This window comes from Chelonia mydas, chromosome 24 (genome assembly GCF_015237465.2).
Source record: "Chelonia mydas isolate rCheMyd1 chromosome 24, rCheMyd1.pri.v2, whole genome shotgun sequence".
Taxonomy (NCBI): Eukaryota; Metazoa; Chordata; order Testudines; family Cheloniidae; genus Chelonia; species Chelonia mydas.
Genome location: NC_051264.2, coordinates 2,757,359 through 2,772,667, shown reverse-complemented (window position 1 = coordinate 2,772,667; position 15,309 = coordinate 2,757,359). Strand labels below are relative to the sequence as shown.

The following is a 15,309-nucleotide window of genomic DNA, read 5'->3' as shown; positions in this document are numbered from 1 at the left end:
TCAGTTATTCCATTGAGGCGGAGGGTTGTAGTGCAGGGGGCATGTACTGAGCGTCTGCACCGGGGTGAATTTCACCCAGATTGCTTTGGATAGAAAGAAGGGAGGAGAATGTAAAACCAGAAGGCCAATGCTATGATGCAGAATAATTTTTAATGGGAATGAGCCGTGGAGCACACACTTGCAGAATGAATTAATGCAGAGTACAAAGAATGTATTTTCAGGGTTACAATACGAGCAAGAACCAGTCACCCGCTCCAAAGTGATGCTTTTCACACAAGATGATCTGCTTTCTGTCTTGAAGCTGCTGACTTTGAAAATCACGTCCCTTTTTCAACCAAGTGACTTGTTTTAGCCAGTTCAACATCAAGTAGCGCAAAGCACAATAGGAGCATAAGACTAAGCTGCAAAACCATTGGATCACAAACCTACACTAATAAGTAACAAGTGGAAGAGACCGATAGGCCTGATTTACAGAGGTGATGAACACCCAGAGTCTGCAAGTAGAGTTGTAGGCATCATTGTCCATTAGATCAGCTGTGAATCTCTATCTTGTCATTTCCTGATTGTTTCTCATTCCATGGATCATTCTTCTGGGTTTAACATGGCCCACAATTTCCAATGCCGGACCCAGAATATCCTCCCCCCACAATGCTACGATATGACTTCCTGCTATAACCACATGAGCCCCCATAACCATATGAGCTTCCATAACCACCCCCATAACCACGCCCGGCTCCACCCCCATAAACACCCCCGGCTCCACCCCCATAACCACCATTGTAACCTCCCCCATAAACAACACCGTTACCTCCCCCGTAACCACCACCATTGTAACCTCCCCCATAAACACCACCATAACTACCCCCAGAACCAATTGAGCCTCTGAAACCTCCACTAGAAATATATGGGAAATTTGGTAAGGTTGTTCCCACAATGCTGTCTTGAGGGTAAGTAGCGAGAGTTGGTCCTGGGAATCTCACAACAACTGGTGGCGCATAAACCACTGCACTCGAATCGCCACATGATGTGACACACGGCTCGTTGCGGACGTCAATACATGGGCGTGGGCATATATCATAATAGCCATCCTGGGGCGGGCAGTAAGACATTTTCTGTGATGGAGAGAATCCTGAAAAACACAGGAGGGAGGAAAACGTAAGACACAACTGATAATGGAAAAAGAGATTCAGGCATTGAGTTTTAGAGAAATGGGGGTTAGGTAGGTAGATAAGTTTTGTTGAAGGCCACATATCTGCTCCCGTTTCTTCCTTCTATTTCTTCGCATCCTTTCCCCTTAGGCTTCAAACACACACACACAAAATCCCAGCAATTTCAAAACAAGTTACCTTTTCACTGCTTCATGCAACCATTAAGCTGCACAACACTCTGTGAAGTCAGTGAGAGCTACTTTTCATTCAAAGCTGCTATTTCAGCTTGTACCAGCTCAAGATCGGGATCGAACATTACAAGCTCTACCCTTAAGACTTTAAGTTTTGTCATAGTGGGTCACCTCATGGTCCAACTCATCCAATGTCCTCAACGTGGCCCATTATGGAGGAAACTGCTCATAAGGAGAATTTCTTCTCACCATCACTAAACTAGGGGCTAGATTTGCCCTGAAGGGAAATTCATTTAAAGCACTTCCAACCTCTCAAACTTCTCTAGATCTTGATTATCCACTAAACTAAAAAGAGCAATCAAGTTGCTGTTCAGTTGTTATATTTCAAAACTGATCTCCAGCATTTTATGGAAACTGGAGGATCAGATCATCCCCTCCTGCAAATACCTGTGAGTCCAGTGAAGTCAGATGACGGTCTGGCAATCATATTTATCTATAAAGAGTCAGAATAAAGCTGTCCATTCCTAAAGTAGTTTAAGGCTGAGATTTTTCAGAATTGTGTAATGGATGTACATGCACTAGCCTGTTATATTTATTGCAAATGGGTGTCCCAATCCCATATGTGGATTTGAAAATCCCAGCATGATCATTTTAAAGTCTGCCACCGCCAAGGCCTGCAACTGACTAGTTACAGAGAGTCTCTTTTGGAAAGAAAAACCACCCTCATTAATATTGCTAAAATCACACAGTATTGGTGAAGGTTCGATCCATAGTTAAAACTAACACTATAGCAACAACTAGAGTAATTTGAACTCAATAGACTTACCCAGTTCACCAAGGGGATGAAGTCAAGAGAAGTGGATAGAACAACCCAGAGTTGCAAGCACTTTTATATGCTTTCTTAGCCAATGGGAAGGATAGAAGACACCCTTTCAATAACCAACCAACCAAAGTGTTTTCTTGCGTGCATTACCACTGACCAAACAAAATGTTTTCTTGCTTTGGATGATAATTATTATTATCCTCTAATTATTTAAACGGCTTTGCATTGGTTCATCAATTACTCAGTTCCCAATCCCACATATGGATGACTTCCGTATTACACCCTGAAATTCCTTTAATCTGAAAGCTTTATGGGCAACATACCTTCTTGGTATCATCCCACTGATCTCTTTGGTGTTGACAGAGGTAAAAATCCAGTTTCATTGCATTACTTCTTCATTGAATAACTTCAAAATATGAAGGTGTATCAATATTACAATCTGCTGTGATGTACAGGATTCCATGTCGTTCCTGAAATCCTGACTAGTATCTAATTAGCGGCAAGGTGGAATTCACCCTTCTGAATTCTTAGTGGGGTGGGAGACATTATTCTGCATGTCTAGCATTCCCGTCCTTACCTGTACAGTGGGTATTTGAGCCAACACCCTTTGGAATTGCATGAATGTCTCTCCAATCAGTTCAATGGCCTTGGAACCAGGCCTTCTGGGTTACAATACTGTGCTGGACACATGACCAGGACAATAGCACAAACTGATAAATTAAACGGTAATAAGTCACCAGGACCAGATGCTGTTCACCCAAAAGTTCAGAAAGAACTCAAATATAAAACTTGCAGAACTGCTAACTGTGGTAACTAGCCTATTGCTTAAATCAGCCTCTCTATGAGATGACTGGCAGATAACTAATGTGACGCCAATTTTGAGAAAGGTCTCCTAAATTCAGTATCGGGTAAATTGGTTGCAACTTGGTAAAGATCAGAATGATCAGCCACATAGATTAACAGGATACACTGGGGCAGAATCAATATGACTTTGTGAAGAGAAATCATGCCTTACCAATCATTAGAATTCCTTGAGTTGGTCAAGAAATACGTGGAGAAGGGTGTTCCAGAGGAGAATGTATACTTGGACTTTCAGAAAGTCTTTGACAAGCTCCTGCACTGAAAGCCCTTAAGTAAACTAAGCAGTTATGGGAAAAGAGGGAAGGTCCTCTCATGAATCAGTAACTGGTTACAACATAGGGAGGAAAAGGGTAGGAAGAAAATGTTCAGTTTTCAAAGTGGAAAGAGGTAAATAGCTGGCTCCTTCTAGGAGCTGCTCTGGGACCAGTGCTGTTCAACGTACTCATAAATGAAAAAGGGGGTATACTGTGAGTTGGCAAAGTTTGCAGACCACACAAAATTACTCCAGATAGTTAAGTTGAAGCAACAAAGGGATCTTACAAAACTGGCAAGCAAATGGCAGATGAAATGGCATGTTGGAAAAGGCAAAGTAATGCACATTGGAAAACATAATCCCAACTCTACGTGCACAAGGATGGGGTTTAAGTTAGCTGTTACCCCTCGGGAAAGAGATTTTAAACTCACTGCAGGTAGGTCTCTGAAAATATCTGCTCCATGTCCAGCAGCAATCAAAACCGCTAAGAGAATGTTAGGAACCATTATGAAACGGATAGGATCCTAAGACAGAAAAACATTGTAATGCCACTATGTAAATCTATGGTGTGCCACCCCTGGAATACTGCATGCGGTTCTGGTCACCCCATCTCAAAAAAGATATAAAGTCCAGAAAAGGGCAACACAAATGATTAAGGGTATAAAACAGCTTCCATATGAGGCGAGATTAAAATGACTAAGAGTGTTCAACTTGGAAAAGAGAGGACTGAGGGGGAACGTGACAGAGGTCTACAAAATCATGAATCATGTAATGGAAATGCATAAGGGAGTGCTATTTACCCTTTCACAGAACACATGAACCAGGGGTCACCCAAAGTAATTAACAGGCAGCAAGTTTAAAACAAACATTGGAGAAGAGCAACAAAAATGATTAAAGGTCTAGAAAACGTGACCTATGAGGGAATTATTATGCAGAAATTAGGTTTGTACACTCTGGAGAGGAGAAGACTGAGAGGGGACATGATAACAGTTTCCAAGCACATAAAAGGTTGTTAGAAGGAGGAGGGAGAAAACTTGTTCTCCTTAACCTCTGAGGATAGAACAAGAAGCAATGGTCTCAAATTGCAGGTTGGGCCGTTTAGATTGGACATTAGGAAAAACTTCCGAACTGCCAGGGTGGTTAAGCACTGGAATAAATTACCCAGGGAGGTTGTGGAATCTCCATCAATAGAGATCTTAAGAGCAAGTTAGACAAACACCTGTCAGGGATGGTCTAGATAAAACGTAGTCCTGCCATGAGTGCAGGGGACTGGACTACATGACCTCCTAAGGTTCCTTCCAGTCCTACATTTCTGTAATTCTACGACTGAGCGGACGTTTTCAGAAAACTCCCCACAATAATTCCAAGATCTTTCTTGAGTGGCAACAACTAAATTAGACCCCATCATTGTTAGTGTATAATTGAGATTATATTTTTCAATCTCTATTACTTTGCATTTGTCAACTTGAAATCGTACTACCATTTTCTTGCCCAGTCACCCAGTTTTGTAAGATCTCTTTGTAACTCTTTGCAGTATGCACTGCACTTAACTATCATAAGTATTTTGTGTGGCCTGCAAACTTTGCCAATTCAAAATTTACCTCTTTTTCCAGATCATTCATGAATACATTAAAGAGCACTGGTCTGAGTACGGCTCCTTGAGGGAGCCCACTGTTTACCTCTTTCCACTTTGAAAACTAAAAATTTCCTTTCTACCCCTTTCCCCTTTATATATTAACTGGTTACTAATCCATGAGAGAACTTTCCCTTTTACCCCATAACTGCTTTAGTTTGTTTACGAACATTTGGTGCGGGAGCTTGTCAAAGACTTTCTGAAAGTCCAAGTACCCATTCTCCACTGGATCACCCTTGCCCAGATATTTGTTAACTGACTCAAAGAATACTAATTATTAGTAAGCCATGACTTCTCTTCACAAAAGCCATATTGACTCTTCCCCCGCATATCATGTTCCTCTATATGGCTGATAATACTGATCGTTACTATAGTTTCAAATGATTTACCTTGTACTGAACTTCAGAGCCATTTTTAAAAATCGGCATCACATTAGATATCCATCAATCATCTGATAGAGAGGCTGCTGTAAGCGACAGACTTCTTACCACAGTTAGTACTGAGGCAATTTCATATTTGAGTTCCTTCTGAACTCTTGGGTGAATACCATCTGGTCCTGGTGACTTATTACCATTTAATTTATCAGTTTGTGCCATTGCCCTGGTCATGTGTCCGGCACAGTTCTGTAACCCAAAAGGCCTGGTTCCAAGGCCATTGAACTGATTGCAGAGACATTCATGCACTTCAAAAGGGTGTTGGCTCAAACAAACATGGTATAGCTAAGGGTGGGAATACTAAGCATGCAGAATAATGTCTCCCACCCTACAAGGATTTAGAAGGGTGAACTCCACCTTGTCACTAATTGGATACTTGTCGGGATTTAATGAAAAAAACATGCAATCCTGTATGTCACAGCAGATTGTAACCTCGATACGCCTCTGTGTCACCCTCTTATTTTCAAGTTTTTCAATGGAGTACTAATGAAATGGAACTGGATTTATACCTCTGTCAACACCAAGGAGATCAGAGAGATAATACCAGGGAGGTATCTTGCCCATAAAGATTTAAGATGAACTGTTCATGTCATCTATGTGGAACTGAGAATTGAGTAATTGATTAATCATGATCAAGACTACTGCAAACATTAGAGGTGTTACCCATTGAGAAAAACACTTTGTTTTGTTACTGATAAGGTCTTAGTACAGAAAGGGTGCCTCCTAGCCTTCTCATTGGCTAAGAAGGCATATAAAAGTGCTTGCAAGGCCGGGTTGTTCTATCCACCTCTCTTGACTTCATCTCCTTGGTGACCTGGGTAAGTCTAATGAATTCAAACTACTCTAGTTGTTGCTTTAGAGATAGTTTAACTATGGACTGAACCTGCACCAACAGTCTGTAAGATTAGCAATATTAAGGAAGTTAGTTCTTTCTTTCCAAAAGAGGCTCTCTGGAACTAGTCCGTTGCAGGCCTTGGTGGATGCTGACTTTAAAAATATCACGCTAGGATTAACAAATGGGACGGGGACACCCATTCCCAATAATTATACTAGGGTAGGCTATGTAAATCCACTCCACAATTCTGAAAAATTGCAGCCTTAAACGACTTTAGGAATGGACAGCTTTATTCCTGACCCATTATAGACAAGTAAGACTGGCAGACCTTGAGCCGACTCCACTGGATTCAGAAGTATTTGCATGAGGGGATGATCTGATCCTGCTCTTTCCATAAAACCCTGGAGATCAAATTTGAAATATAACAATTGAAATGCAACCCAAGTGTTCTTTTTAGTTTAGTAGATGATCTCGATCAAGGTAAGTTTGAGAAGTTGGAAGTGCTATATGTGAATTCTTCTTCAGGGCAATTCTAGCCTCTTCGTTAGTAATGTTAGGAAGAAATTCTCCTTATGAGCAGTTTCCTCAATAATGGGCCATAACAGGGCTCCTAGAATTTCCTCTGAAGGGTGTGGTGCTGCACAGCATTAGAGACAGGGTACTGGATGAGTTCAACCACTGAGCTTACCAGTATCGCAAACTGTCAAGTGTTATGGGTGCAACTTGTAAACTTCAATCCAGATCTTTACCTGGTGTAAGTTGAAATAGCACCTTTGAACTAAAAGCAGCTATGATGACTTAGATCAGATGAGGGTTCTAGCCCCACTTTTCAGCTCATTTAACAAGGGTACTTGCATTCTTAACAGCTTCTCTGCACTTCTTTCTGGTAAAACTTTCCAAAAGGATTTGAAAATTCCAGGCATCCATAACGGAAATAGTTTCGACTGTGGGTTTAGTAATTAGACTCTATGTTTTTTACCTCATTCCTCCTGGGCTGGTGAGAACAGAAGGTCCTGTGGTCAGGGCAGAGGACAAGGACGCAGTTAATCTGCATTCGGATTCTGCATTTGATTTCCTGTGTGATGGTGGGCAAGTCCGATAGGATGAGCTTCTCAAACAGCTCAGCGCTCAGACAGTGTAGCTGCATTGAAAGCTGGGACTCTAATCTCCTGAAGCTACATCAACAAAGAGACTTAAGCATCTAAGGTCCCCTTTAGGCAATGAAGTCCAACAATAAGGTGACACTGATGTCTTCCAAACTGCCAGCACTGCAGGCACCTAAATTCTCTCAGCACCTAAGTTTCTATTTGTGCACATGCAGAAAACCACCAATGTCCTGATTCTCCCATGGTGCTCAGTGTCCTGGCTCCAGAGGGAATTTCCCCCCGATCTCACCTATGGCTCATAGTGCATTAGGTTGCCTCAGGGCACACCTTACCAGTTCAAGATGCACCACAGATACAACTGAGGGTGACCACATCAGGGCTTTGGGGGGCTAGTGGCATGGGGGTGTTCTAGAATATCTGATAGCCCAGTGGTTAGAGCACTCTGCTCAGATTTAGGAGACCTGTTTTCACAATCTCACTCTGTCAAAGTCAGAGCAGCAACTTGACCCCAGATCTGACACCTCACAGGTGAGCTCCTTACCTCTGGTCTTACTCTTTGGTGGTTGTTCAGTGCCTGTCACAATGGGGCCCTATTCTCAGTTGCAGCAGTGAGGAGCAATTGGAATTTCCTAATGATCAATTCTATCACAAATAGCAATTAGGAAGGTCTAAATTCTGCTTCCAACTCATCCAATGACTCACCAATAATGGTGAGCAAGTCACTTGCGTCTATCCTCTGTGCTGTTAATATTGTCTCCCAACGAAAATAGCAACTCACTTGTGTGTTGTGCAGCTTTATGCTTGCATGGAGCAGTGAAAGGGTAATTTCTCATGAAATTGCTTGGAATTATTTTAGTTTGTTTTTGTTTCTGAAGCCTAAGGGGGAATGGGTTCAGAGGAATAGAAGGAAGAAACAGGAGCAGATATGTGGCCTTCAACAAAACTTATCTACCTACCTAACCCCCCATTACTCTAAAACTCAATGCCTGAATCTCTTTTTCCATTATCAGTTGTGTCTTACGCTTTCCTCCCTCCTGTGTTTTTCAGGATTCTCTCCATCACAGAAGATGTCTTACTGCCCGCCCCAGGATGGCTATTATGATATATGCCCACGCCCATGTATTGACGTCCGCAACGAGCCGTGTGTCACATCATGTGGCGATTCGAGTGCAGTGGTTTATGCGCCACCAGTTGTTGTGAGATTCCCAGGACCAACTCTCGCTACTTGCCCTCAAGACAGCTTTGTGGGAACAACCTTACCAAATTTGCCCGCAAGACCTGGAGTCCCATATGGTTCTAGTGGAGGTTTCAGAGGCTCAATCGGTTCTGGGGGTAGTTATGGTGGTGGTTATGGGGGAGATTATGGTGGTGGTTATGGGGGAGGTAACGTTGTTGTTTATGGGGGTGGAGCCGGGGGTGTTTATGGAGGTGGAGCCGGGCGTGGTTATGGGGGTGGTTATGGAGGCTCATATGGTTATGGGGGCTCATGTGGTTATAGCAGGAAGTCATATCGTAGCATTTCTGGGGGAGGATATTCTGGGTCCGGCTATGGAAATTGTGGGCCATGTTAAACCCAGAAGAACGATCCATGGAATGAGAAACAATCAGGAAATGACAAGATAGAGATTCACAACTGATCTAATGGACAATGATGCCTACAACTCTACTTGCAGACTCTGGGTGTTCATCACCTCTGTAAATCAGGCCTATCGGTCTCTTCCACTTGTTACTTATTAGTGTAGGTTTGTGATCCAATGGTTTTGCACCTTAGTCTTATGCTCCTATTGTGCTTTGTGCTATTTGATGTTGAACTGGCTAAAACAAGTCACTTGGTTGAAAAAGGGACGTGATTTTCAAAGTCAGCAGCTTCACGACAGAAAGCAGATCATCTTGTGTGAAAAGCATCACTTTGGAGCGGGTGATTGGTTCTTGCTCGTATTGTAACCCTGAAAATACATTCTTTGTACTCTGCATTCATTCATTCTGTAAGTGTGTGCTCCGCTGCTGATTCCCATTAAAAATTATTCTGCATCATAGCATTGGCCTTCTGGTTTTACTTTCTCCTCCCTTCCTTCTATCCAAAGCAACTTCGGTGGAAATTCACCCCAGTGTAGATGCTCCCTATGTGCCCCCTGCACTACAAACCTCCACCTCAAGGGAATAAATAAGTAGCAAATCAGGTAGTCTCAGAAGCGAATTAGAATATATTTCCCTGGTCTAAATTTTACATAAAAAATGTAGAATCCTTGAGAAAGAGGCCTGAAAGGAACCTTGAGAGGTCACCTAGTCCAGCCCCCTGTGCGGAGGAAGCACCTGACTTGACTGGCCTTTGATTACATGTCCTTATAAACACCTTCAATGATGGAGATTCTACAACTTCCTGTGGGAGTGTGAAATCAATGCTTAACTATGATAGTCAGAAAGTTATTGCTAATATCCAACCTCAATCTCCCATGCTGCAGATTAAACCAATTACAACTCATCTTATTTTTATCAGACACGCAAAACAATTGAACAGGATGCTCTTTATAACAGCCCTGCATATACTTGAAAACTGTTATCCGTTCCCATGTCAGTCTGCTTTTCTCAACACTAAACATGTCCAGTGTTTTGAACTAGTCCTCAGAGGTCAGCTTTCTAAACCTTTTGGGGTTTTTTTGTTGCTCTCCTCTGGACTCTCTCTAGTTTGTCCACATCTTCCCTATTGAATTGTGCTGGCCAAAACTGGGGACAAAACTCCAGCTTAGGCCCACCAGTGTCTATCAGAGTGGAACGGTTTCCTTCCTAGACTTCATACTTTGTAGTTGCCTTTATTGAATTTCAGTTTATTGATTTCAGATGAAGTCTCCAATTAGGGAAGCTCATTTTGACTTCTCATCCTGTCTTCCAAAGTGCTTGCAACCTCTCTCAGCTTGGTGTCCTCTGCAAATATTATCAGTGAACTGTCGACACCATTATTCAAGTTATTAGAGAATATATTGATGAGTAAAAGACCCAGGATAACCTCCTCTGGGTACCCCCCTACGTATAGCGTTCTAGGTTGACGTGGTTGAGGGAAATGTTTCTCAAGTTTGCTTATAAGAATATCTGGGGTGACTGTCAAAAACTTTCCTAAGATCAAGATATAGATAGGACTCTAAAATAATAAAATGATAACCCTTAAGAGAATATGAGTGAAAGGATTTTTAGTTGAATAATGAATTTTCTTCAAGTGACACCTACTTACTATACTAGAAACACTTGGCTTGTTTCATGCCCGAAATATCTAAGTCTCTGTTCATGCAAAACGTATGCACCGAAGAACTGAAAACTAAGAATTTCAAAAGTGCATGGTCCTAGATTCTGCTTGAGACGTATTCATGAGAACAGGGGTCCAGAGAATAGACAGCGAGTACTTCTAAAAACAAGGATTTTTTCAAGATGTCTGAAGTTAGGAACCAAAATCACCAGTTGCTTTTGAAAATCGACGTCTTGGGTTTCGCCACAGACGTCTTGAGTGATCTTTGCAAAATCAATATTCTCTTTCATCTCCCTATAAGTAAAAAGGGTGGTGGTGATAAATCACTCATTCTGGGGAGATTACAATCTACTTATCTGCCTAAGGCCTGGTCTACACGACGGGGGGGCGGAGATCGATCTAAGTTACCTCTCAAGCAGAGTCTAGGATCTAGCACTTTTGAAATTCTTAGTTTTCAGTTCTTCTGTGAATACATTTTGCAGGAACAGAGACTTGGTGTTTTGTGTAGATCCGTTTTAAAGAGCATAGTGATCAATTTTTCTGCATGTCTGCTGAAGATAAGATGAGAAGGAATTGGCTTAATCTGCATGATGGGAGATACAGGTTAGATACTGGCCATAACTTTCTAACTATTATGATTGTAAAGCATTGATTTCAGGCTTAGACGGAAAGTTGTGGAATCTCCATCATTGATGGTTTATAAGGAGAGGTTCGACAAAGACCAGTCAGGTCGGGTCCTGCGTCCGCACAGGGGGCTGGACAAGGTGACATCCCAAGGTTCCTTCCAGCCCTATATTTCCAGGATTCTACAATTTTATATAATATTTAGAGCTGGGAAATATATTCTAATTCCCTTCTGAGACTTTTGGAACATGGAGGAATATCTCCCCGGGGCAGATGGCCAGCACCATGCTATTGACCAGTTAATGCACTTTGCTGCTCAGTTATTCCATTGAGGCGGAGGGTTGTAGTGCAGGGGGCATGTACTGAGCGTCTGCACCGGGGTGAATTTCACCCAGATTGCTTTGGATAGAAAGAAGGGAGGAGAATGTAAAACCAGAAGGCCAATGCTATGATGCAGAATAATTTTTAATGGGAATGAGCCGTGGAGCACACACTTGCAGAATGAATTAATGCAGAGTACAAAGAATGTATTTTCAGGGTTACAATAGAGCAAGAACCAGTCACCCGCTCCAAAGTGATGCTTTTCACACAAGATGATCTGCTTTCTGTCTTGAAGCTGCTGACTTTCAAAATCACGTCCCTTTTTCAACCAAGTGACTTGTTTTAGCCAGTTCAACATCAAATAGCACAAAGCACAATAGGAGCATAAGACTAAGCTGCAAAACCATTGGATCACAAACCTACACTAATATGTAAGAAGTGGAAGACGCAGATAGGCCTGATTTACAGAGGTGATGAACACCCACAGCCTGCAAGTAGAGTTGTAGGCATCATTGTCCATTAGATCAATGCGGAATCTCTATCTTGTCATTTCCTGTTTGTTTCTCATTCCATGGATTGTTCTTCTGGGTTTAACATGGCCCACAATTTCCATAGCCGGACCCAGAATATCCTCCCCCCAAAATGCTACGATATGACTTCCTGCTATAACCACATGAGCCCCCATAACCATATGAGCTTCCATAACCACCCCCATAACCACGCCCGGCTCCACCTCCATAAACACCCCCGGCTCCACCCCCATAACCACCATTGTAACCTCCCCCATAAACAACACCGTTACCTCCCCCGTAACCACCACCATTGTAACCTCCCCCATAAACACCACCATAACTACCCCCAGAACCAATTGAGCCTCTGAAACCTCCACTAGAAATATATGGGAAATTTGGTAAGGTTGTTCCCACAATGCTGTCTTGAGGGTAAGTAGCGAGAGTTGGTCCTGGGAATCTCACAACAACTGGTGGCGCATAAACCACTGCACTCGAATCGCCACATGATGTGACACACGGCTCGTTGCGGACGTCAATACATGGGCGTGGGCATATATCATAATAGCCATCCTGGGGCGGGCAGTAAGACATTTTCTGTGATGGAGAGAATCCTGAAAAACACAGGAGGGAGGAAAACGTAAGACACAACTGATAATGGAAAAAGAGATTCAGGCATTGAGTTTTAGAGAAATGGGGGTTAGGTAGGTAGATAAGTTTTGTTGAAGGCCACATATCTGCTCCCGTTTCTTCCTTCTATTTCTTCGCATCCTTTCCCCTTAGGCTTCAAACACACACACAAAATCCCAGCAATTTCAAAACAAGTTATCTTTTCACTGCTTCATGCAACCATTAAGCTGCACAACACTCTGTGAAGTCAGTGAGAGCTACTTTTCATTCAAAGGTGCTATTTCAGCTTGTACCAGCTCAAGATCGGGATCGAACATTACAAGCTCTACCCTTAAGACTTTAAGTTTTGTCATAGTGGGTCACCTCATGGTCCAACTCATCCAATGTCCTCAACGTGGCCCATTATGGAGGAAACTGCTCATAAGGAGAATTTCTTCTCACCATCACTAAACTAGGGGCTAGATTTGCCCTGAAGGAAAATTCATTTAAAGCACTTCCAACCTCTCAAACTTCTCGAGATCTTGGTTATCCACTAAACTAAAAAGAGCAATCAAGTTGCTGTTCAGTTGTTATATTTCAAAACTGATCTCCAGCATTTTATGGAAACTGGAGGATCAGATCATCCCCTCCTGCAAATACCTGTGAGTCCAGTGAAGTCAGATGACGGTCTGGCAATCATATTTATCTATAAAGAGTCAGAATAAAGCTGTCCATTCCTAAAGTAGTTTAAGGCTGAGATTTTTCAGAATTGTGTAATGGATGTACATGCACTAGCCTGTTATATTTATTGCAAATGGGTGTCCCAATCCCATATGTGGATTTGAAAATCCCAGCATGATCATTTTAAAGTCTGCCACCGCCAAGACCTGCAACTGACTAGTTACAGAGAGTCTCTTTTGGAAAGAAAAACCACCCTCATTAATATTGCTAAAATCACACAGTATTGGTGAAGGTTCGATCCATAGTTAAACCTAACACTATAGCAACAACTAGAGTAATTTGAACTCAATAGACTTACCCAGTTCACCAAGGGGATGAAGTCAAGAGAAGTGGATAGAACAACCCAGAGTTGCAAGCACTTTTATATGCTTTCTTAGCCAATGGGAAGGATAGAAGACACCCTTTCAATAACCAACCAACCAAAGTGTTTTCTTGTGTGCATTACCACTGACCAAACAAAATGTTTTCTTGCTTTGGATGATAATTATTATTATCCTCTAATTATTTAAACGGCTTTGCATTGGTTCATCAATTACTCAATTCCCAATCCCACATATGGATGACTTCCGTATTACACCCTGAAATTCCTTTAATCTGAAAGCTTTATGGGCAACATACCTTCTTGGTATCATCCCACTGATCTCTTTGGTGTTGACAGAGGTAAAAATCCAGTTTCATTGCATTACTTCTTCATTGAATAACTTCAAAATATGAAGGTGTATCAATATTACAATCTGCTGTGATGTACAGGATTCCATGTCGTTCCTGAAATCCTGACTAGTATCTAATTAGCGGCAAGGTGGAATTCACCCTTCTGAATTCTTAGTGGGGTGGGAGACATTATTCTGCATGTCTAGCATTCCCGTCCTTACCTGTACAGTGGGTATTTGAGCCAACACCCTTTGGAATTGCATGAATGTCTCTCCAATCAGTTCAATGGCCTTGGAACCAGGCCTTCTGGGTTACAATACTGTGCTGGACACATGACCAGGACAATAGCACAAACTGATAAATTAAACGGTAATAAGTCACCAGGACCAGATGCTGTTCACCCAAAAGTTCAGAAAGAACTCAAATATAAAACTGCAGAACTGCTAACTGTGGTAACTAGCCTATTGCTTAAATCAGCCTCTCTATGAGATGACTGGCAGATAACTAATGTGACGCCAATTTTGAGAAAGGTCTCCTAAATTCAGTATCGGGTAAATTGGTTGCAACTTGGTAAAGATCAGAATGATCAGCCACATAGATTAACAGGATACACTGGGGCAGAATCAATATGACTTTGTGAAGAGAAATCATGCCTTACCAATCATTAGAATTCCTTGAGTTGGTCAAGAAATACGTGGAGAAGGGTGTTCCAGAGGAGAATGTATACTTGGACTTTCAGAAAGTCTTTGACAAGCTCCTGCACTGAAAGCCCTTAAGTAAACTAAGCAGTTATGGGAAAAGAGGGAAGGTCCTCTCATGAATCAGTAACTGGTTACAACATAGGGAGGAAAAGGGTAGGAAGAAAATGTTCAGTTTTCAAAGTGGAAAGAGGTAAATAGCTGGCTCCTTCTAGGAGCTGCTCTGGGACCAGTGCTGTTCAACGTACTCATAAATGAAAAAGGGGGTATACTGTGAGTTGGCAAAGTTTGCAGACCACACAAAATTACTCCAGATAGTTAAGTTGAAGCAACAAAGGGATCTTACAGAACTGGCAAGCAAATGGCAGATGAAATGGCATGTTGGAAAAGGCAAAGTAATGCACATTGGAAAACATAATCCCAACTCTACGTGCACAAGGATGGGGTTTAAGTTAGCTGTTACCCCTCGGGAAAGAGATTTTAAACTCACTGCAGGTAGGTCTCTGAAAATATCTGCTCCATGTCCAGCAGCAATCAAAACCGCTAAGAGAATGTTAGGAACCATTATGAAACGGATAGGATCCTAAGACAGAAAAACATTGTAATGCCACTATGTAAATCTATGGTGTGCCAC

General features: G+C 42.1%; 3 protein-coding genes across 3 annotated transcripts; 1 reads left to right on the top strand and 2 right to left on the bottom strand.

Annotated features, from left to right (window-relative positions):
- Window positions 1-131: 131 nt before the first annotated feature.
- LOC119564226 (scale keratin-like) lies at window positions 132-2,197 on the bottom strand. Its single transcript, XM_037883508.2, has 2 exons — window positions 2,166-2,197; window positions 132-1,129 (listed from the first exon to the last, which is right to left on the bottom strand). The coding sequence occupies exon 2, from the start codon at window positions 1,107-1,109 to the stop codon at window positions 597-599; it is 513 nt and encodes a 170-aa protein (XP_037739436.1). The 5' UTR covers window positions 1,110-1,129; window positions 2,166-2,197; the 3' UTR covers window positions 132-596.
- Window positions 2,198-6,119: 3,922 nt separating this feature from the next.
- Window positions 6,120-9,320, top strand: LOC119564229 (scale keratin-like). Its single transcript, XM_037883514.2, has 2 exons — window positions 6,120-6,161; window positions 8,332-9,320. The coding sequence occupies exon 2, from the start codon at window positions 8,352-8,354 to the stop codon at window positions 8,853-8,855; it is 504 nt and encodes a 167-aa protein (XP_037739442.1). The 5' UTR covers window positions 6,120-6,161; window positions 8,332-8,351; the 3' UTR covers window positions 8,856-9,320.
- Window positions 9,321-11,593: 2,273 nt separating this feature from the next.
- LOC119564225 (scale keratin-like) lies at window positions 11,594-13,656 on the bottom strand. Its single transcript, XM_037883506.2, has 2 exons — window positions 13,625-13,656; window positions 11,594-12,590 (listed from the first exon to the last, which is right to left on the bottom strand). Exon 2 carries the CDS (start codon window positions 12,568-12,570, stop codon window positions 12,058-12,060), a length of 513 nt encoding a protein of 170 aa, XP_037739434.1. The 5' UTR covers window positions 12,571-12,590; window positions 13,625-13,656; the 3' UTR covers window positions 11,594-12,057.
- Window positions 13,657-15,309: the final 1,653 nt, after the last annotated feature.

Excerpts from the sequence above, each read along its gene's own strand:
- LOC119564229 (XM_037883514.2), top strand. The coding sequence starts at position 8,352 with ATGTCTTACTGCCCGCCCCAGGATGGCTATTATGATATATGCCCACGC.
- LOC119564225 (XM_037883506.2), bottom strand. The coding sequence starts at position 12,570 with ATGTCTTACTGCCCGCCCCAGGATGGCTATTATGATATATGCCCACGC.
- LOC119564226 (XM_037883508.2), bottom strand. The coding sequence starts at position 1,109 with ATGTCTTACTGCCCGCCCCAGGATGGCTATTATGATATATGCCCACGC.